The sequence below is a fragment of the Carlito syrichta genome, unplaced genomic scaffold (assembly GCF_000164805.1).
Source record: "Carlito syrichta isolate Samal-C Ts95f unplaced genomic scaffold, Tarsius_syrichta-2.0.1 Scaffold302384, whole genome shotgun sequence".
NCBI classification, from domain to species: Eukaryota; Metazoa; Chordata; class Mammalia; order Primates; family Tarsiidae; genus Carlito; species Carlito syrichta.
In genome coordinates, this window is record NW_007246480.1 from 464,836 (window position 1) to 486,643 (window position 21,808).

Genomic DNA, 21,808 nt, shown 5'->3' on the forward strand with positions numbered 1-21,808 from the left:
GCCGGGAGCGGCCACTGCCCTCCAGTCTGGGCGACAGAGTGAGACTCCAACTCAAAGAAAGAAACAAAAAATAATGATGTTCTTTTTCTTAAAATGGCTAAATTGTCTCTCTTAAGCACCATATTCTGTATTTTATAATCATTTTGAGTACAAATTAACCATAGCTCTTTCTTAAGGAGTATATAATCAACTGAGAATTTAACCTGTGCCTGATAACTGAGTCAGGACTGTTAATGCAAATTATGCACTATCCTCAAGGGCAAACAGATACACGTGGTTGTTTCTAGCACAAAACGAGCCTAGAATCCTGCTCTTCACAGTGCTGTCTCTTCTCTTCTGTACTGCTTCCTCAACATTAGCTCTTGGCAGTTCTCGATGCCCATCTGTGCTAGCACTAACCCCGTCTAATTTGCCTGTTACCTGATGTAAACTGGGAACAATTCTAATAAGCTTGATTAAGTCAAGTCAGAAAGTCCTTTGGGCAGAGTGGAGTGGTTTTTGACATCTTTGTACTGATTTCTGAGGGGGAAGGGAAGAGATACAGTTATTTTTAGGTAAACAGTTGTGTTTCCAAGGATCTAGGTTGTTGGAAGCCTGACCTTCAGATATGTTGGCTATTTCTACACATAAAATGATTCACAGCTTAAAAGAAGTAATTTCAAATATTCAGAAATACTCTAGACTAGATGTTGAGGCTACTGATAACTTATTGAAATGACTCTGAAGCCTAATGTGACCTGGTATCTGTTAAAAATAAATTGAAAAGGAGAAAAGTACTTACCATTGCTATCCATAGAACAACATATTCGTCTACAAAATTATTAAAGTATTGGTCTAAAAACAAAAGACCTGGCCCCAAAAAGACAGTGTCTTGAAGATATAGTTCACTTTTGGTCATGTGAGCTATCTATAAAAAAGTAAATAAAATCATTTCACTATTATATTTTAAATGTTTTAGCTTGTATTTTCAGGTTAATTAATTATAACTTTCACTATTAAGACAGAGACCATTTAATCCCTCATTTGACGTAGGAATACTTATCTACATTTTCTTAAATTCATGACTGGACAGATTAAACTTTCCAGTGTTTAAATTCCTTGATATCAGAAAGTTGTAATTGATAACTACAGCTAAACAAATAATTAAAATAACTGAATATAACATTAACTCATATCAGTTTTACTTGGAGCACAAATAGCTATTTATTAGTATGTTGACATCACAAAAGGAAACCTACACATTTTATGAAATATATTCTAGCTTTGTGTTTGAGGACTAAGTACATAATTTATACCAGGAATCATAAAATAATTTCTTACCACTAATTTTTGTGAGACTTTTGAAAAGACACATCCAAACATTAGGGTATAAAGACAAGGATGCTTTTCAAACACGTTTGTTGCTGACTTTTTATAGATCACTATTGCCAGTATAATAATTAGTCCTATGTGAAGTCCAGGTGACAAGACACTGGTTCCCTACGGAATAAAGCAGAAAATCAGTATCACATTTTAACACAGCATTTGTTATAACGCAAACATTTTCTGAGCATCTATTTTGTGCAAGGAACTAGAGGCCTAAAGAACAGTATGATGTAGTATGTAGCCTAAAGGAGTATACAAACCTTAACTGTGCTTTTCAAATTTCCACAGAACTTGAGGGTTATACAGATATAATATACAGCACCACAGATGTTTGTTTTCAGTTTTATATTCACACACCTGTTTTAAACTAGTAACCAGCTAAAAATTAATGTACTTTATTCTATATGAACTTTTACTATGTTGAAAGCCAACCACACTGGGATTGCCAAGTTAACATTTTTGTGGAGATACTAAAATAAAACTTATCCTGCCAGTTCTACAAAAAAACTTTTTTTTTTTTAACAAGCCCTTGTGTGGGAGGGCTGACTTTCAATACATGGCAGCAAGGTACAAAAGCTCTTAATCACTGAGTAGGAGGAGTTTAAATCTTCCCTGGTTTCTCTCTTCCCTCGTTTCTACAACAACACAGTTGCCCCTTTTCTTGCATTCATACTGAAATTACGTAAAATTGTACAGTCTAGGTCATTACATTTTTATCTGTGTGAATTAGTATACTCTCCGCACTGCTTATCCTAAATAAAATACTGAAATACATTTGGTGTTAAAGCTTACTAAATTTATAGCCAATTTAAATGTATTTATTAAAATAGCCTTACTCTTATTCCTTAAGTGTACATGTTTTAAGTTGTAAAATTACAACTAAAATTACAGTAATAGCACTATAAGTACTATATACATAATAAAACAATACTATATAATAATAAATTGTATCATTTTTTTTTGAATCGTAATCTTACTCTTTCGCCCATGCTTGATTGAGTGCAGTGGCACATTCCTAGCCACTGCGGCCTCAACCTGCTGGTCTCTGGTGATCCTTCCACCTCAGCCTTCCAAGTAGCTGGAACCACAGGTGTGCGCCACCACACCCAGCTAATTTTTTTAAAAATTTATTGTAGTGATGAGGTCTCACCAAGTTGCCTAGGCTGGTCTTGAACCCCTGGGCTAAGGCAGTCTTCTCACCTTGGCCTCCTGAAGTGCTGGGATTACAGGTGTGAGCCACTACGCCCAGACAAATTATATATACTTAAACTAATAGTTCTTTATCTGTTTTATACATTATGGTTCTTAGATTTCATTCAAGAAAAAAAATACTACTAAAAAAGTTGGAAAAATACCAGTTTAATAGTTTAAAATCAGCCACTTTTTAGCTTACATTTGATTTCTTAAGTAATCCTTCAAGTATTTAATAATCAATTCTTTCTTAGTAAAATATTCTCTAAAATGGACACCGATCCTTACAAAATCTTATTTTCTTTAGTGGAACTTATGTTCCAGCTAGTGTCCTATTTTTATCATCTATGGTCAAGCAACATGTATTCCTAAGTACCTTATACACAGTACTGTACTGAGGTCAACTTATAAGACATTTTAAGAAATGACAGTTTTTTGAAATATATCAAACATATATCAAAATGAATTTTTTTTTTTTTTTTTTTTGAGTTGGAGTCTCACTCTGTCGCCCAGACTGGAGTGCAGTGGCCGCTCCCAGCCACTGCAGCCTCGACTTGCTGGACTCTGGCGATCCTTCCGCCTCAGTCTTCCAAGTAGCTGGAACTACAGGTGCGCGCTACCATGCCTAGCTAATTTTTTATTTATTGTAGAGATGAGGTCTCACCAAATTGCCCAGGCAGGTCTCAAACCCACGGACTCAGGCAATTCGCTCACCTCGGCCTCCCAAAGCACGGGATTACAGGCTGAGCCACTGAGCCCAGCTATCTAAATGAATTTTATACTTTGCCTTTGAATTATGAAAATTTATTCATAAAGATTGATAACTTATGAATTACGTAGACTCCTTTGAAATTGTCTTAACAGTCAATTTACAAGTCATTTAAGAGAATGAAACTTTTTTTTAAACTAAAAATGCTATATCTCATGTTTATTACTCTTCTTATTTATTATACCTGTTTATTATTTATTATACAAAGTGACTTTGTTCCCCAAAACCAAATCCTCCATTAAAGGGCAGAACGTTTTGAACTACAGAACCAAAGAAGTTAAAAGAGAATACACTATAGCTTAAAGCAGTCCTAAAAAAGGTATTCTAACAACGTTTTGGTATAAGATGATATCACTGAAATAAGTACTTGTTTTCCTGTGTTCAACTACCTTGAAGATAATAGGCTTTTAAACAATATAGGTATTACACGTTATCACTGTAAGTGTTTAAAAACTTCACAGAAATGCCAACTCTTTCCCACCTAAGAGTATTGAAGAAGTTTTAAAAAACAAATATAGGCTGGGCACCGTGGCTCATGCTTGTTATCCCAGTGCTTTGGTAGGCTGAGGTAGAAAGATTACTTGAGCCCAGGAGTTTGAGACCAGCGTGGGCAACATAGCAAGACCTGCACAAATTTAAAAATTAGCCAGCTGTGGTGGGTCACAGTTGTAGTCCGATCTGCTAGGATGGCTAATGTGAGAAGACTGCCTAAGCCCAGGAATTTGAGGCTCTAGTGAGTTTGACTGCACTCCACTCTGTACTCCAGCCTGGGTGGCAGGCTGAGATCCTGTCTTTAAAAAAATAAAAAACAAATATGAATAAATACATTAGTACTATAGCTAGCATGAGCAAAGTGTAAAGAACACAAGCACAAGACATACCTATTCAACTTAAGAACTAAGGCTTGCAATTTTTACCTATTAAAATATTAGAATAATTATTTTAAGTATATTTCAGTGAAATTTCAAAGAAATTTACTTCATGAATCATAAATTGCCCCGTACATAAAACCACTGACCTTTGGCAGCTTTCCTCCATTCTTTCAAGAATTCATTCCCTACTCTTTGTCCTCTCTTCTATTAGTTCAAGGCACAAAGTGCAGGAAAACAAATAGTAACTCTTAATTTTGTGCAGTAGTGAAACAATGGATGATTAAATGAAATATCAGAAAAGTTTAGGCAGAGAAAGCTTGTATAAAGAGGAAAAATATTTATTATCAGTCTAAACTATTTTAAAAATGCTTTTATATTGTGTGCCTAAAATGAATTCTTTTAAGATACTTAGTTTCCTTCCCCATCCTTGAACTCTGGCATATTTTAGTATAGTGATAAGAAAACTTACAAAAGTAATACTGAATGAACATGCAATTAATGTCTTACTGCTACAGTGGATCCATTCTTGCCAACGCCACCATGGAGGATAACATGGAAATAATTTGAACAGGAAAATATTGCTCCACCTACTACTCCGAGAACTGGAAAGATCTTCAATTTTATTTCTAGGATAGGTATCTTTAGGGGTAGAGGAAAGAAATTAATAAGAAAACATAATTTATTTTCCTATTAAATAAATATTATGATGTGGCCCTCTACAATAAGCTATCCTTTTTCTTATAATTAAACTTTAATTTCTGGAATATAGTCCAAAGTATTAACTTTTTTGAAACTGCTTTATTTATTAAATGAAAAGTGAATTCATTCTATTTACACAATTATGATTAAATATTTACTCTCTTAAGGCATCATCTGACTTAAACATGAAAAAGGATAGTTAACTTGAATTTAGTAGCCTCTAAAAAGCAGCATCACTGGAAAGGCAAACACCATGATCTGCATCATAAATGTGACCAATATCACGATGTGTGTGCATGCAAAAATTTTGTGTAGTTAATATCCAGGATTATATGTCTAACAATATATTTACCTGTTGGTCAATTGCTGTTCAAGAAAACTTCCAAAGGCAGCAAAGGATTTAAAAAACAGTAACAATGAATTGCCAGAAGCTGTAGGCTATTTTGTTTTGAAAATAGACTTTGAAATATTGTACCAAAATTCATGGAAACTACAGATAAACAATTAAATTTGGAAAACCTGAGTCAAAAATAAGTATCCTTGTTGGTAAGAATAAGCAGGTGTATTTTCTTCCTATGATATTCCCAAAACGTTGAATGAAACAATTTTAAGATTCAATTCCAAGTTTAAGACAACCATACCTGACTTAATGACCGGAGTTGCCTAGCTGCTTCTAGTCCACATTCACCTTCTTCCAGGTACTAGCTGAACAGCTACCATAAAGGACACATAGCATATCTCTGGTATATCATACATGTCTATCCTTAATTCTTTTGTTTATTCTTTTTTTTTTGATTCAGAGTCTCACTCTGTGGGCCAGGCTGGAGTGCAGTGGCACTCTCATGGCCACTGCAGCCTCAACCTACTGGGCTCAGACAATCCTTCTGCCTCAGCTTTCCAAATGGCTGGAACTACAGGTGAGCGCCACCACGCCCGGCTAATTTTTTCTTTTTGGATTTATTGTAGAGATGTGGTCTTGCCAAGTTGCCCAGGCTGGTCTTGAACCCCGGGCTCAGGCAGTCCTCTCGCCTCTGCCTCTCAAAGTACTGAGATTACAGGCTTCTGCCACCATGCCGGCATTTTTGTTTACCTTTACATGATGAGAGGGAGTATGAATGTCTTGGGGAATGTACCACTACTTAAAAATTTGCTCAAAAGTATATTCTGAGCCTACAGATATGAATGGTAATTGGCAATTCTGATACTAAATTCTTCAGGGAAATCTTTGACTATGCTTTTAACAGACAATTTTTTTTCCGAGCAGTTTTAGATGCACAGCAAAATTGAGTGGAAAGTACAGCCTCCTCCCACCACCCAGTCAGTGTACCAAACCAGAGTGGTACATCTGCTATAACTGATGAACCTATATTGACACATCATCATCATCCAAAATTCATAGATTACACTGTCATTCAATCGTGGTGTTGCATATTTTATGTGTTATAGTAAATGCATGATGTGTCCCCACCATTATAATATCATGCAAAATAGTTTCATAGCCTTAAAAATTCTCTGTGTGCCACCTATTCATCCCTCCCTCTCCCAAACCCTGACAGCCTCTGATTTTTTTTTTTTGAGTTAGACTCTCACTCTTGTCACCCAGGCTAGAATGCAGTGGCACACTCAAGGCCACCGCAGCCTTGACCTGCTGAGCTCAGGCGATCCTTCCGCCTCGGCCTTCCAAGTAGCTGGAACTACAGACACACACCACCACGAGGTCTCACCAAGTTGCCCAGGCTGGTCTCAAACCCCCGGGCTCGGCAATCCTTTCACCTTGGCATCCCAAAAGTGCTGGGATTACAGGCTGAGCCATTGTGTCCGGCCTGATTTTTTTTTTTTTTTAAGAGGGTCATGCAGTGGCACTATCATGACTCCAACTCCTGGGCTCAAGCAATCTTCCCACCTCAGTTGTGTCACCACATCTGGCTGATTTTCTTATTTTTTGTAGAGACGGGGTCTTGCTGTGTTGCCCAGGCTGATCTTGATCTCCCGGCCTCAAACGATTCACCTGAGTCTCCCAAAATGCTGGGATTACAGGCATGAGCCACGGCACCGAGCCTGATCTTTTACTGTCTCTACAGTTTTGCCTTTTTAAAAGAATGTCATATAGTTGGAATCATACAGTATGTAGTATGTTTCTTATACGCATTCAAGGTTCCTCTTACGTCTTTTTGTGGCTTGATATTTCTTTTTAGCGCTGAATACTATTCCATTGTCTGGAGGTACCAGTTTATCCATTCACCTACTAAAAACCATCATGTTTGCTTCCATGTTTTGGCAATGTAAACATTTGCTATAAACATTTGTGTACAAGTTCTTGTGTGGACATAAGTTTTCAACTCATTTGGATAAATACCAAGGAATGTGACTGTTGGACCAGATGGTAAGAGTATGTTTAGTTTTGGATCTCATACTATTTTCACTGGATATATATAGCTTAGTGATTATATACATACAGTCTGGAGTCAATCTACTTAATTCCTAGCTCCAGTACTTCTCGTGTCCTTGGACAAATTACTAAGACTTATTTATAAAACAAATAATAGTTCCTGTTTCATAGGGGTGCTCTGAAGGGCAGATGAAACTGACAGTAAAGTGTTTAGGTACACAATAAGTATTGAATGAATGTTAGTTGTTATCCTTATTCTTCTTCTTAACTCTATGAGCAGAAAGTTGTGAGTCAGTTAGCCAGTAATATGGACTTAGGTAGTGATGACAGAATAATGCTTCTTCATAAATGTTTTTCCTATCCAAGAAAGCTTGAGTTTATGATAGCAGCCTACTAAGCCAAATTTTATCAACATGCTGAGGTCACCAACCAAGCAGAAAATAAAAACACTCCTTAATATGGGAATTTTCACCTCAAAGTAGATAATAAGTATACAAACTGGGCTGGGTATGGTGGCTCATGCCCGTAATCCCAGCACTTTGGGAAGCTGAGTCAGGAGGATTGCCTGAGCCCAGGTATTCGAGACCAGCCTAGGCAACATAGAGAGACCTTGTTTCTACAAAAAAACCAAAAAATTTATCCAAGCATGGTGGCATGCATCTGTAGTCTCAGTTACTTGGGAGGCTGAGGCAGAAGCATGGCCTGAGCCCAAGAGGTTGAGGCTGTGGTGAACCACAATTGTGCCACTGCACTCCAGCCTGGGCGATGCTGCCTCTAAAAAAATGCAAATTAGCTGCTTTTCTTTCCTAATATTGAGGGACAAATTTCAAATGTAAAATATTTTACTGGACTTATTTTTTAAATTATTTATTTTATGAGATACATTTTAGCCTGGAAAAGGTAATTCCAGTGTGGATTTTTTTTGTTTTTGTATTAAGTAAATGGGGTTTTTCTATGTGGTAATATATTCACAAACAGGAGAAAATGCCATAATAAGGCATATAGGATAATAACATCATGAAATGAAGAAAAAAATGTTAAGAAATAAAGTAAATATTAAATACAACATCAAGGATTTTTGAAGAAAATTAACAACGCAATTTTTTCCTAAATATTTAGAAAGTACTTAAATATAAATTTAAATATTCAGATTTACCGTATAGTCCCACATTGTTGCTCCTCCAAATGTAGACAACACAAAGACAATCACTAAAGCTATCTGAATTTCAGTTACATCCACTCTAAAGAGGAAGGACAAATAATAGATAAAGAGTCTGTAAATAAAATTCTTGAATATGGAGGTTTGTTAATCATGTATTAAATACCAAAGATGTAAAAATCTCTATAGGCTTAGTTTATTTTTACCTTTACTTCCATCATTGAATGATCAACTGACTGCACTGTTAAGTAAAAAAGGCTACAGAACAACACGCATTCACACATAGGTAAAGAGTATATGCAGAGGGCGAAAATCTGCATAACATGTCAAATTGCTAACGTTATCGCTGAGGTTACAGAAGACTTATTTCCTACTTTAAGTTCTTCTGTAAAGTCTGAATTTTTGTTTTTGAGTTGGAGTCTCACTCTGTCGTCCAGACTGGAGTGCTGTGGCCCCTCCCGGCCACTGCAGCCTCGACCTGCTGGGCTCCAGGGATCCTTCCGCCTCAGCCTTCCGAGTAGCCGGAACTACAGACACACGCTACCACGCTCGGCTGATTTTTTGATTGATTGTAGAGATGAGGTCTCGCTGCCCAGGCGGGTCTCGAACCCACAGGCTCAGGCCATCCACTCACCTCAGCCTCCCAAAGGCGCGGGATGACAGGCTGAGCCACCGAGCCCAGCTTGAATTTTTTTTTACAACAATTATTCATTACTCTTGTAAATCAGGAAAAATTGTAATACAACCAACCATATGATTTAAGGCAAATTCTTAAACATTCTCAAGTCAATTTCACTTCAAAAGCAGGGAAAATTCTAACAGCCTTTCTTATTACTAATAATTACTATAGTTTTTTAGTTTCCATAGACTTTTCCCCGATATATAGACCTATTTAAATTTCTCTCAAAAAACCACTAACCAACATCAGTCTCTCTAGTCTGCATTCCCCTGAAGCTATCAAACTCTCCCTTGTTCCATCAATAGGCTGACTGAAAATTAGTCTACCTTTGTAATTTCTTCCTCTCTTCATATTTGCTGCTTAACTCTCTACAGTCTGGCTTTTGGCCCCATTATTCTACTGAAATTATCTATTGTAAACAGGGACTTTTGATTTGTCAAGTCTAAGAGATACATTTCAGTAATTATCTTGCATAGCTTCTCTGCAGTATTTAAGATGTTGATCACACCCTTTTTCTTGAAATGCTCTGCTGTTTCTATTGATTCCATGCCATCTCCTGGTTCTCCTGCCTTGCTGGAGCCCTTCTCGGGCTCTTTCTTAGATTGCTTCTTCCTTCATATCTTAAGTGCTGTTTTCAGAATTCCGTCTGGAATTTTATATGCGCTGAGCAATTTTATCTATACTGATGACCGCCATCTATATGCTAGTGACCTTTAAATCCTTGTCTCCAAGCTCCATCTTTTTTTCTGAACTGTGGATTTGTGTATCTGTCTACATACTTTATATCTCCACTTGGATACTACGGGGCCTGAGTGTATTTATTCGTTTATTGAGTCAGGGCCTCACTCTGTCACCCAGGACGATCACGGCTCACCACAGCCTCTACCTCCTGGGCTCAGACAATCCTTACACTTCAGCCTCCTGAGTACCTGGGACTATAGGCACGTACCATCGAGCCTGGCTAATTTTTTATAGAGATAAGCTCTCACTATATTTCTCAGGCTGGCCTTAAACTTCTGGATGCAAGCAATCCTCTTGCTTTGACCTCCCAAAGTATTGAGATTAGAGGCATGAGCCACTCTACCCGGCTCCCTAGAGTCTTTAGATACTTATTACTATGCAAATATAAGAAATGTTGGGATCAGATGATAAAACCAGATATGGAAGAAAAAGACTCCTTGACTGAATTATTTTGGGGGCAGTTAGAAGGAAAGGATGAATCCATGAATAAAAGGAAAATATGAATAATGACATTCAGTATTTTTTAGATCAGTGGCAGGCAAACCAGGGCCTCCAAGCTGCCTGGAGAAATAGTCAAGTTAGTTGAAAATGGTAAACAGTAGGGTAGTGTATGGTATTTTATGGAGGAAAAGGAGAAAAAGTACAAACATTTGCTGAGCATCTATTGTTTTATGAGCTATACATTATCCCTGTCTTTTGAAGAGGGAAGCTGAAATGATTTTTCAATGCCTATATTGAAATAGTTTAAATGTTTTAATACTCCTCCTACTGCACTTGTGACTCATTATCAGTGTTGCGCTTTTTCCAATAACAATGACAGCACAATGACATTGTTATCCATAATTGTCACAGTGTATGACTAGTGACCAGAAGCAACTAGGAAAGCACATAGGGATTACAGAACAAAATCTCCCCAGATGAAACCGAATGACACATGGGGATTGAGCTAGGAACCTGGTTTCACATCTACATCATTCATACCAAGGATTTTTAATTAAACTCACAGCTTCATTCTCCTTGTGTGCCTTTTAAGGTAAATTAAATAGATTACAATTCTTGAGTCTGGAAAAAAGAAAGTTAAAGGGGTATGATAAAAATCTATTAAGTTGTGAAGTTTATGGGAAAAGCAAGGGTGGAATCACTCACCAAATCCTCAAATATTTGAACTATAAAGAAACAGTTAACATTTAAAAGATATATTAGACAAACAAAAGACTGTTCTTTATAACAATTCATAAACTTATAGAACTCATTAATGGGTCTAAGTTTTTAAAAGTTGTATGCACAAAAAGAGGCTTTAAAAATACAAGAAAGATGGATACTGGGGCTATGGTGAGGGTATATCCTTAACTCCCCAGGCTGTTATAATGGAGGACAATCTATAATAGTGCTATTCAACGTGTGGTACAGAGTTTGCTCATAGTGAGATCAGTACAGAAATTGAGAGTAAGCATTAGAAAATTTTATGGCAATATGACTCTGTCAAATTGCATCTAAATCAAATGAAACATTGAGGGTTATATTTTGTAAGTCTGGTTTTTTTTTATTTTTTATTTTTTCAAGTCAGAGTCTCACTGTCACTCAGGCTGGAATGCAGTTGCATGATCATGTCTCATTGCAGCCTCAGTCTCCTGGGTCCAGGTGATTCTTCTGCCTCAGCTTCCCAAGTAGCTGGATCACAGGCATATGCTACCATGCCCGGCTAATTTTTTTGATTTTTTTGTAGAGACAAGGTCTCCCTACATTGCCTAGGCTGGTGTTGAACTCCTGGGCTCCAGCCGTCCTCCCACCTCAGCCTCTTAAAGCGCTGGAATTACAGGCATGAGCCACCACACCTGGCCTGTTTTTTTGTGTTTTATTTAAAATTGTATGTTATTAGTCCAGGATGAGTTGGAGGAGGGACTGGTACTCTACCACAGATAGTTTGAGAAATGGATCTAATACCATATGGAAATTCTCATGGTTTTGAAAGGAACATTAACACTGCAAATAGTAAATGCAAATAATAAAATGTCACATCACATAAGCTAATATTGGACTTGAATTTCAAATGCTTGGTTTATATTATCACAAAGAAGGTGAGGGTTTAAAAATAAATAAATAATAAAATACTTGGTTTTGATTGAAAAGGTAAGCTTGGAGCTCAGTTTGTGCTACTGAATTATATGAGACCCTTGCTATAGGGAAGTGAACATGTTATAAATAAGATACACCTTATTGGACAGGACAAGCATGTCAGTAACACAAGGCCAGATTTTAACTGTAAATGTAACTGTAAATAAAACTAACTGTAAATTTTTTTACTGTGTTAAGAAAAAATTATATTACTTAGCTAAGGAAAATACCAGTGTATCACTGATAAACTAAACTTAATTAACTACATAAACTAAACTATATGAAGTGACAGTTGAAAATTACAGTTAAAAATAGTTACTGTTACTAACAGTAACTGGTTACTAGTACCGGTACTAGTTTAAATTATCTAATTCACAGTAGTAAATTCATATTTATACTGAAATCTACATATTTCAAGAGATAAAACAAATTTTCACAAGCAGAATATAGTGTTTCTGTTCTATGGAATAGTATAGAACGGTATTTTTAGAGTCACAAAAAAATGGAATAGTTTTTAGTTACTCTTTTTCATAGTTAGGAGAGGCAAGTTGCCATACACCTTGAGCATCCCTGCATGTTTCTTGAAAGATCCCGGCTACTCTTTACCTGGGCCATTTCTCAGGGTTGTGTATGCAGTGAGCAGCCTTGAAGGATGAGATAAGCATCTGTTCCCAGACAAATCAGTCTTTCTCTCTTATGATGCAGACCACTGCATGTGCAGAGTTTCATCTAGGCCCACTTTTGTGGCCCCACAGGGCTGTGGGAGGAGGGGGGAACATGGGAACCTAGCACAAGCATGAGTTCTGAGTAATAAAGTTGTCCTCTGTTTCTGACCCAGGAGTTTTGTGTCTTCTGCCAGCAGCTAGGAAACATCAACAGGTTAGCTTGGTAGTTTGTAAGTAGAGTAAAATCCCAGACCCTTTATAGTTCTTGACACAGCACTCATCACCATCCAATGTATTATACGCAGTATTTACTTGATTAGCTTGTTTTACTGTATATCTCTCATATTAGACTGTAAGCTCCATTGGGGGCAAGGATTTTGTCTGTTTTATTTACTTTCGTAAACTTACCACCTAGAACAGGGCTAGGTGCTAGCCCTGGCATAGAATGGATGTTCAGTAAATATTTGTATAAATATTGCAAAAATATTTATCAAATACATTGTATAAATATTGTATCAGAATTCAATAAAATTACTCAGTAAGTTATGTTGACCTTCTATCTGAAATTTATTTAAACTTAATTTCGTCTGTATGCTTATTTCCTTGTGATATGAGTTATTTACTAACTTATGATTAATATATGACTTCTGTTTTTCTTTTATTAAGAGTTACTTTTTAATGTCACTCATGCAAACAAACAAAATAAATGGAATTAAAATAAAAATAGCATGGTAAAAGTTAAGTTTATTATTGAGTACTTCTATGTTTCAGATTCTGTACATTATATTACACATTATTATTTAATTTTCACAATAACCATTTAAGATCATTGTGGTTATCCCCACTTTACAGATAAAAAACTGAAGAAAATGAAATTAAGCACATTTCTGGTCAAATAACTGGTATGGTATATTGGAGCTGCAATTTGATTCTATTCAGTCTGATTCCAGAGCCAGAGCTTTTAACTATTATACTTAACGCAGCATCAATACTGACTTATAAATGACTTAAAGGGATTTCAAATTCAGGAAAAAATTATGTAGCAAAAATGTAGTAATATTAGTAAAACTTTAAGTTCTTTAGCCCAATTAAACTCATTTGGCATGGTTTTCCTTTAGTCTTTCAGAAAAGGAGGAAACAACATAAAATAGGATTAAACCAAGAATGTATTCATAAAACCAATTTCCACAGTGTATTCTGAGATTGTTCAACCTGGTTTCATGTATCTGTATTCAAACAATATAAACACTATAAAAATGAAACCCCCCAAAATGGACAGATTTTCAGGAAATCCATCCTAGTCAATAGATAATTGACAATGGCTCCATTTATCATCATTTCCAGAGGCTTGGTTGATGGCCTAAATACAGCTCTACCTCACAGTGTTAAGCAAGACCTTCAATCTACCTACTATAATCCTCCATGATATTTATACTTTGGCGAGGAGAAGTAAATGTATGGCTGAGGATAAATGAAATATGGAGTTAGTGTTTAAATGGGGGTGACTCCTGGGACACTGCAGGATCTTCACTCACCTGCAGACTTGGTGCTGAACCACCAGAGCCACTTCCCTAATGTTCTGAGTACCTTCTCATGCTTCTGCCTGGAATGTTCTTTCCCAATCTGTCTGGCGTACTCCTATCTACAGGTGACTCATCTTTATATCTCCAGTTTTAGGCACAACTCAATCAATAGCACATAAGTATAAAATAGGGCAGAAATATGAACTAGCTCAGGAAGATTTGTAATGGAGTTAGATTTTAAAAGGTGAGGTATTAGTCATTAAATAATAACAACAGGCCAAGGCATGGTGGCTCCCACCTGTAATCCCAGCACTTTGTGAGGCAGAGGTGGGAGGACTGCTTGAACCTACGATTCAAGACTAGGGTGGGCAATATAGCGAGACCTCGTCTATACAAAAAAAAAAAATCAAAAATTAGCTGCCACATGTTGGCGTGTGCCTGTAGTCCCAGCTACTTGGGAGGCTGAGGTGAGAGGATTACTTGAACCCAGGAGTTCAAGGCTGAGGTGAACCATGATCTTGCCACTGCTCTCCAGCCTGGGCAACAGATTGAGACCCTGATTCAAAATAACAACAATAATGGCAATCAACCAGAACATTACATTATTATATTAATCTAGTTTCCCATAGCTAGATCATCAAATTAAAGCACACGACACTTTGCAAAGCTGCTTTCCTATTTTAGCATATCTTAAACTATAAATAGGTATAGATTCTTCATTTTACATAGTTGATTTTAACTTTCAGCCTTTTTTGATCCTTGGGATTTTGATCAGTATGTAAAGTATTGGCTAACGAGTCTCATTTTCCACAAAAGCATTCCTAAACTTTTCCTAAAATTCCTAATATTCAGCCTACAGTTACCTTTCCTTACTGAGGATTGCTTCAGTGCTTCTGGAAACCTGAAGCAAGTCATTTTACACTTGGTATGGGCTATATTAGCAGCGTCATAGAAGTATTATCTCCTTAGCACAACAGTGTACTATACAGCTCCTAAAACTGGGCCTATATCTTAAATTTATTTTGTATCCTTCTACTGCAGCTAATACATTGCTGATTTCATAGTACTGAGCAGCTGTCATTAAGAGTGTGGGGTTTGGAATCAAGCAGACGCGTTTTCATCCCAGCTCTACCACTTCCTGGCAGTATATTTGCTCTGCCTCACTTGTACAGTGGAGGTAATATCCACCTTACAGGTAAGTATGAGGAATAAATGAAATGATGCATGTAAAGCACTTAGTACAGTGCCTGAAACATGCAAGTGCTCAATAGGTGGTAAATATAGTTATTCCATAATTAAGAATCAATTGCCTAAAGCCTGCCTTCTGCTAAGTGATCCATAGTTTTGAGCATCTCTCATTTATCATTAACAGAATTTTTTTTCAGAGTTACTGTTTCTCCTTTGCAGCAATAAAGTGAGTCTAAAAAGACTCAGTAGACATGGGAAGCCAAAGCCAAGAATAGGCAAATGGCAGATAGTTCTTAAGAATCAGGCAGAAAGGGAGCTATATGAGAAATGGGAATAGAAATAGTGCTCCTGGCCAGGCGCAGTGGCTCATGTCTGTAATCCCAGCACTTTGGGAGGTGGAGGTGAGAGGATTGCCCAAGTCCAGGGATTTGAAATCAGCCTGGGCAACTTGGCAAGACTTCGTCTCTACAATAAATAAAAAAAATTAGCCAGGCGTGGTGGCATGCGCCTGTGGTTCCAGCTACTTGGAAGTCTGAGGCAGAAGGATCGTCTGGCCCAGCAGGTTGAGGCTGTGGTGGCCATGAGCATGCCACTGACTCCAGCCTGAGCAACAGAGTAAGACTCCTACTCAAAAAAAAAAAAAGTGTTCCTGCTTCATGCACTATTTCCTGGTGTCTAAGAAAGAGGCACTAGAGGCATATGTACTATCGAATGTTTAGCTCTAGCATTTACAAAGTGCTTTCACATTAGTTCACAATTGTCTACCATGGCTGAGTCTTATGACTACCTGATGTGCCCACAAAGGGCCTTAGACTCCATACCACATTATTTTATATAAGTCAAATGCTACTTATTTAAGTATTGCATATCCTTTTTCTATATTACTCAGGTGCCTTATTTTTCTTTTTCTCCTCTCTATTGTAAGCTTGGGCTAGTGAGTAAGTTGGAGAAAGGGAGAATAAAAATAAAATTATTGTCAAATATGTAACTATTTATAATGTGCAGAGCATCTAAAAGACTTAAATTAAGGTATAGCATTTATGGATACTCCAGTAAATGTGGAACAAAAATTTAAATTACTAATTGAAGCTTTGTTGTGGAAAAGTGACATAACAGACTTTGAAAATGAGTTCAATTATAATTTTAAATGTACAACTTAAAAAACGTACTTACTTTCCAAATCGTAACACGCCTGAAACATAAGTCTGCCAATGTGCACAATAAAACATGAACATTCCAATAAAAGAGCAGAAAAACAACCAGTCAGGATGAGTTCCTAAGCGAGCAGCAATTGAAGCTCCTACTGCCATAAATACTGAAAGAAACAAGTTTTAAGAACCATTAAGAATTAAAAAATAATAATTGCCCTGTGCTGTTTAGAAATACAGGTTTTAAGGGAATAATCCTAGCATTAAAATGAGGTACACTTAACAATATGAATTCTTGAACATACTTTTTAAAGATACTGCAAAAATTGCTTCTAAACCTATAGGTATTCAAAAAGCTCAGTTCATTGTATTTTTAATGTATCAATATAAGGAAAAAAAAACTAAAAAAACTCCACTAATTTACCTGTGGAAAGAGAGTCACAACCATGGTCAAAGAGTTCCCCTAAAGGAGAACAAGAGTTTGTTCTTCTGGCTTGTTTCCCATCAATAGCATCCAGTGACTGGTAGATAAAGAGTCCCAGTGCACATAAGAGGTATGCCCAGGATGGTGCCTGAAAATAAATGCAAATAATAAAGACAGTTAAGTGACAATAAGCTAGCTTCTGTTTGAAAACAGCTCAACCTAAGGGTTTACGCTTTATATCATCTCAGTGTGTTATAAAGAACATTTATAACCATCATTCCACAGATGACAGTTGAATTGGTAGAGAGTCACAAAAGTCCATAATGTGAGAAGCACAAAGTTAAATGGCTGAGCAAGGATTAGGACCCTGATCTTGACTGCTAGTCCCCAGCTCTTTTAATAAAATATTCTTCATACATGGCACAGATTTGAAATTACTCAGTAGTCTTTGCTATGAAAAAAGATCTTGGCGGCCAACTGCATGAGCTCCGTGTTCATCCATACCTCTGTCTCCTCCCTTATATAGTCAGAAAGGCATTGAAATGTCTGAGGCAGAAGTTCTCAGACACTGCAGGCAGCCCTGGTTTGTGACCCACGTGGGAAGGGAAACGGAGGAGGCGAGCCCTCAACTGCTCTAGCTTACTGCCTGCGGAAGCAGGACCAGAGCAGAGGCCAGCGATGTGCTGTGCTGAGGAGAATCACATCAGAGTTCAGGAAGGTCAAGGCAGTCAGGATTTGTGAAGAGAGTACCTGAGAGGAGGAAGTTGTGCAGAGGAGGGAGCACAGGTCGTGAGGGTCCAAGAAGGCACCTGCGAGTCTTTGGCTGCGAAATGACCTGTGCCTGAATGAGGCAGAACCACTCCAGGTAACATGAGATTCTAGCATTAAAAATTTTTAATTATATGGCTATCATAACATCTACTGTGTCTTCAAGATCAGAATTTAACAATATATCATATACATCTTTCTTGGTTAAAACTCAGAGATCTGGCCAGGCATGGTGGTTCACACTTGTAATCTCAGCACTTTGGGAGGCCAAGGCAGGAGGACTGCTTGCGGCCAGGCATTCAAGACCTAGCCAGGGCTTTCTTTCTACAAAAAAGAAAAAAATAATAGTAGCTGGGTATGGTGGCATGTGCCTGTAGTCCCAGCTAATCAGGAGGCTGAGGTGGGAGGACTGCTTGAGCCCAGGAGTTTGAGGCTGCAGTGAGCTATGATTACATCACTGTCCTCCAGCCTGGGCAACAGAACAAGCTGCCACCTCTAAGAAAACAAACAAAAATAGAGATTCTACATAATTCTTTTCAATGACTGCATGTTATTCAATTATATGGTTATATCATAATTTAAGTAATAACTTCCCTAACAATGAGTTTATTTTTGTGATATCATGAAAGGTTATTATATAAGTTTATTCTAGAAAACAAAATAATTACTAAGAATTAATCACAATCCCTGCTTACCAAAAGAAAAAACAAACAAACAAAAAAAAACTTCACCGATAAGTTGTTTTTTAGTTACAACAATGAAAAAGAGCTGTATAAAAGTATTTGGTAAATTTTAGCTTTTCTAGTTATTTGAATTATTTATAAGATTCTATCATTCGTTACAGGATTAGAGAAAACTAAATTATAATTCTAAAACTTTCTCAGTATTTCCTGACAACACTGTAATTACTGAACAGAAGCACACACAAATTAAACTGAGGTGCTAACCTGAAAGTCAGACACACGGGCATGAAGTTTATCTTGGAAAAAAGGAAACTCCAAGTCTGTCAGTCCGTTAATTTATTTACTTTGCCCACCTGACTTGCTTTTCCAGAAAACATTTAGAGGTGAAAATCCTGTATACCCTCAGCATTCTCTGGGAAAAATCCCAGGAGTGTAAGAATCTGAAAGTTTCCACATTGAAGACAAAACGCCAGGGAGTGGACAGCAGCTGAAGGACCAAGACTCAGGTGAGAGTGAGGAGTTTTCCTCTTCCTTGCCCTGGAACTCGAAGTCCACAAACAAAGAGAAGCAGCATGGTGCCTTCAGCCTGCCCCCTCTAATCAAAGCCCCCTCCCCAAGTGAAAACTCCGGGTGAACTGTTCCCCCTTTCCTTCTCATCTAACAAATTTCGCTTTCCAGGCAGAACTGATTGGAGCAGAGTGAGGGAAGGGACTGTGTACTGTAGCACAGTGACTGGCACAGAGCGCGTGTCCAACAAATACCCCCGAATTAATGGACCTGTGTAACAATCAAGGTCTTTGTGCAAAAATGATTTTCAGTTTGTATTACAGGAGAACTTGGGGACAACCCTCCCAAATGAATCTCAGAAGTAGAATCTATGGAATGAGCATGACGGTCAAACCATAACAACAGTCAACTTTAAGATCTTTAAACCTATAATGAAATAGAAGCAAGTGAAAAATTCTTATAGAATCAAGTTTTCTTTCTCATCTTTATATGGAAATTCATATTGTCATAATCTTGTTAGAGTATAAGACACTATCCATTATAAGATTAAAGGAAACAAAGTTACTGTATCATTTTAGTGACTAATAACTGGAAAGTGAACTAGGATGATATTCTATTTTATTCCTCTTAAAGTGGCAATTCCCTTGTTTTGCCTGTCAATAATGATAATCACCTTACCTCATAAAAATAAATGAGAAGACATGTGGGTGTTTCTTAACATATGAACATATGAAATGTATACTACATAATACCTCTCTCCTCAGCTGTAAAACTCAAAATTCTCCCAAGAAAATAAGTCTTATTTTACTTTACATTTTTCCACTTTTTTTTTGTTCCGTTTGTTTGTGGGAGGGGATCTCAAAGGAAAGAAACATTTCTACTTGGCTAATATAACCCAAAAGGTATCCTAACATTCAAATATATCTAGGTGAAAACCAGGTCCAATTACCAAGAAAGCCAGCGGAGGGTAGATTAGTAGTTTAAGTGTCACTGGGCCCCCAAGAAAAAAGAAACCTCACAAGTAATCAGATGCTCGTCTGTTGGAGTCAAGAGAAAGGTGGGCTCTAGTCCCTTGGTCAGAAATAAGACTTAGAGAGGGACCTCTAAGACCCAAGAAAGGTCTCAAACTGGTCTCAGAAATAATATTAACTGACCCCTTAGGTTCATGTACTATTCTAGGTTCTGGGAAAGCATTAAAGAGAAGACCCATTATCTGGGTTACAAGCACTCTGGCCACTCCACAGTGTCTGGGGTGGGGCATATACATTGCAGGAAAGCCGGAACCCATTAAACTTAGGAAAACGGCCGGGCTCGGTGGCTCAGCCTGCAATCCCGCGCTTTGGGAGGCTGAGGTGAGTGGACGGCCTGAGCCCGCGGGTTGGAGACCCGCCTGGGCAGCGAGACCTCATCTCTACCGTAAACCAAAAAGTCAGCCGGGCGTGGTAGCGGCGCCTGTAGTTCCAGCTACTCGGAAGGCGGAGGCGGAAGGATCGCCGGAGCCCAGCGGGTCGAGGCTGCGGGGGCCGGGGCGGCCATTGCACTCCAGTCCGGGCGACAGAGTCAGACTCCCACTCAAAAAAAGAAAAGTTAGAAAAACAGGAAGTCTCATGTAAACAGGCTTGGTTTCACATCTTGGGGGAGTGGATCCCTGGGTGGAACTTCGGCCAGGACGACCGGGCTTAACAGGGTCCTCTCAACACACAGGGAGATTTTAAAAAGAGAGAGATGTGACCCATGAATTTAGCCACTCAAGTGTCAGCCAGCCAGATGGGACGATGTTAGTGTTTTCTATGGCTTTCCATGGCAGAAGACACAGAGCATGAAACCTTAGTATACAGCAGTGGCCCCTAACCTTTTTGGCAGGCGTCAAGGATTGGTCTTGTGGAAGATAAATTTTCAACCGGCCGGGATGGGTGGGGAATGGTTTCAGGATGATTCAAGCACATCATATTTATTGTGCACTTTATTTCCATTATTATTATTGCATTGTAATATATAATGAAATAATTATGCAACTCACCATCATGCAGAACTGTGGGAGCCCTGAGCTTGCTTTCCTGCAACTAGATGGTCCCATCTGAGGGCGATGGGAGACAGTGACACCCGAAGTGTGTTGTTTACGTCTAGTCTGCTCCATAATCTCATTTTGGTGGCTGTCATTGTGGAAAACCCTACTTCACAAAGATAGGATGTTGGAAATGGAAGCAGGCTTTTCAGTGCTGATCTGACAGGAGGCAGAGCTCCAGCAGTAACGAGAGTGATGGGGAGAGACCCACTGCTCACCTCCTCCCAGGAACCCACTTAGGCCACTGAACCTTGACAGTGGAATAAAGGGACACTACCAGTCATGGTCACTGGTTGCGTATGGTACCAACCAGCTGGAGAGGTTACAGAATTGAGGTTCCAAATAGAAGCCTCCAGGAGCTTTGTAAGTAGTCAGAAGTGTCACAGAGAACATGGAGAAATCTAGGAGTCTCTTATGGCAGCCCGCCTTCCTCTATAAACATCCCTTCCTCTAAATCTGTATTAGAGAAATAACAGCAATCTAAAACCAAGTCACTGGGAAAGAAGTTAAATACCCAGAGATCTGAACTACCCCTCAGATGTCAATTGTGCCGAGAGGACACATAGAGATCCATTTTGTATCCTGGGTGTCATACCTCTTTTTCTATGTGTGTTTGAATAAGGACACTGCTCAAGAAAAAGAAGGCTTAGAAAATGAACAACACATCTCTGCTCACTGTACAAACTTCACTTACAGCCTTAAAATACTGGGTTTTCTGGTACACATTCTTAGGTCTTCTCTAAATGAAAATGCCAGACTAGACAGTCTCTGACGTGCATTTCAATTTATGGGATCTCCTTCGCCCTGGCCCCATCTTTCAGAATAGGATAACATCCTCCTGCAGGCAGGAGACACGCA

The 21,808-nt window shown here is 38.1% G+C and overlaps 1 protein-coding gene across 1 annotated transcript in view; it reads right to left on the reverse strand.

The window, feature by feature from the left end:
* Window positions 1-17,072, reverse strand: part of CHPT1 (choline phosphotransferase 1) — a 22,161-nt gene extending 5,089 nt beyond the window's left edge. Inside the window, exons 1-6 of the mRNA XM_008056502.1 lie at window positions 16,928-17,072; window positions 16,529-16,670; window positions 8,442-8,526; window positions 4,705-4,836; window positions 1,321-1,479; window positions 782-907 (exon numbers count right to left, since the gene is read on the reverse strand). Of these exons, the coding sequence (XP_008054693.1) occupies window positions 782-907; window positions 1,321-1,479; window positions 4,705-4,836; window positions 8,442-8,526; window positions 16,529-16,665 (639 nt within the window). The 5' untranslated portion in view covers window positions 16,666-16,670; window positions 16,928-17,072. The remainder of the gene's footprint in view (window positions 1-781; window positions 908-1,320; window positions 1,480-4,704; window positions 4,837-8,441; window positions 8,527-16,528; window positions 16,671-16,927) is intronic.
* Window positions 17,073-21,808: the final 4,736 nt, after the last annotated feature.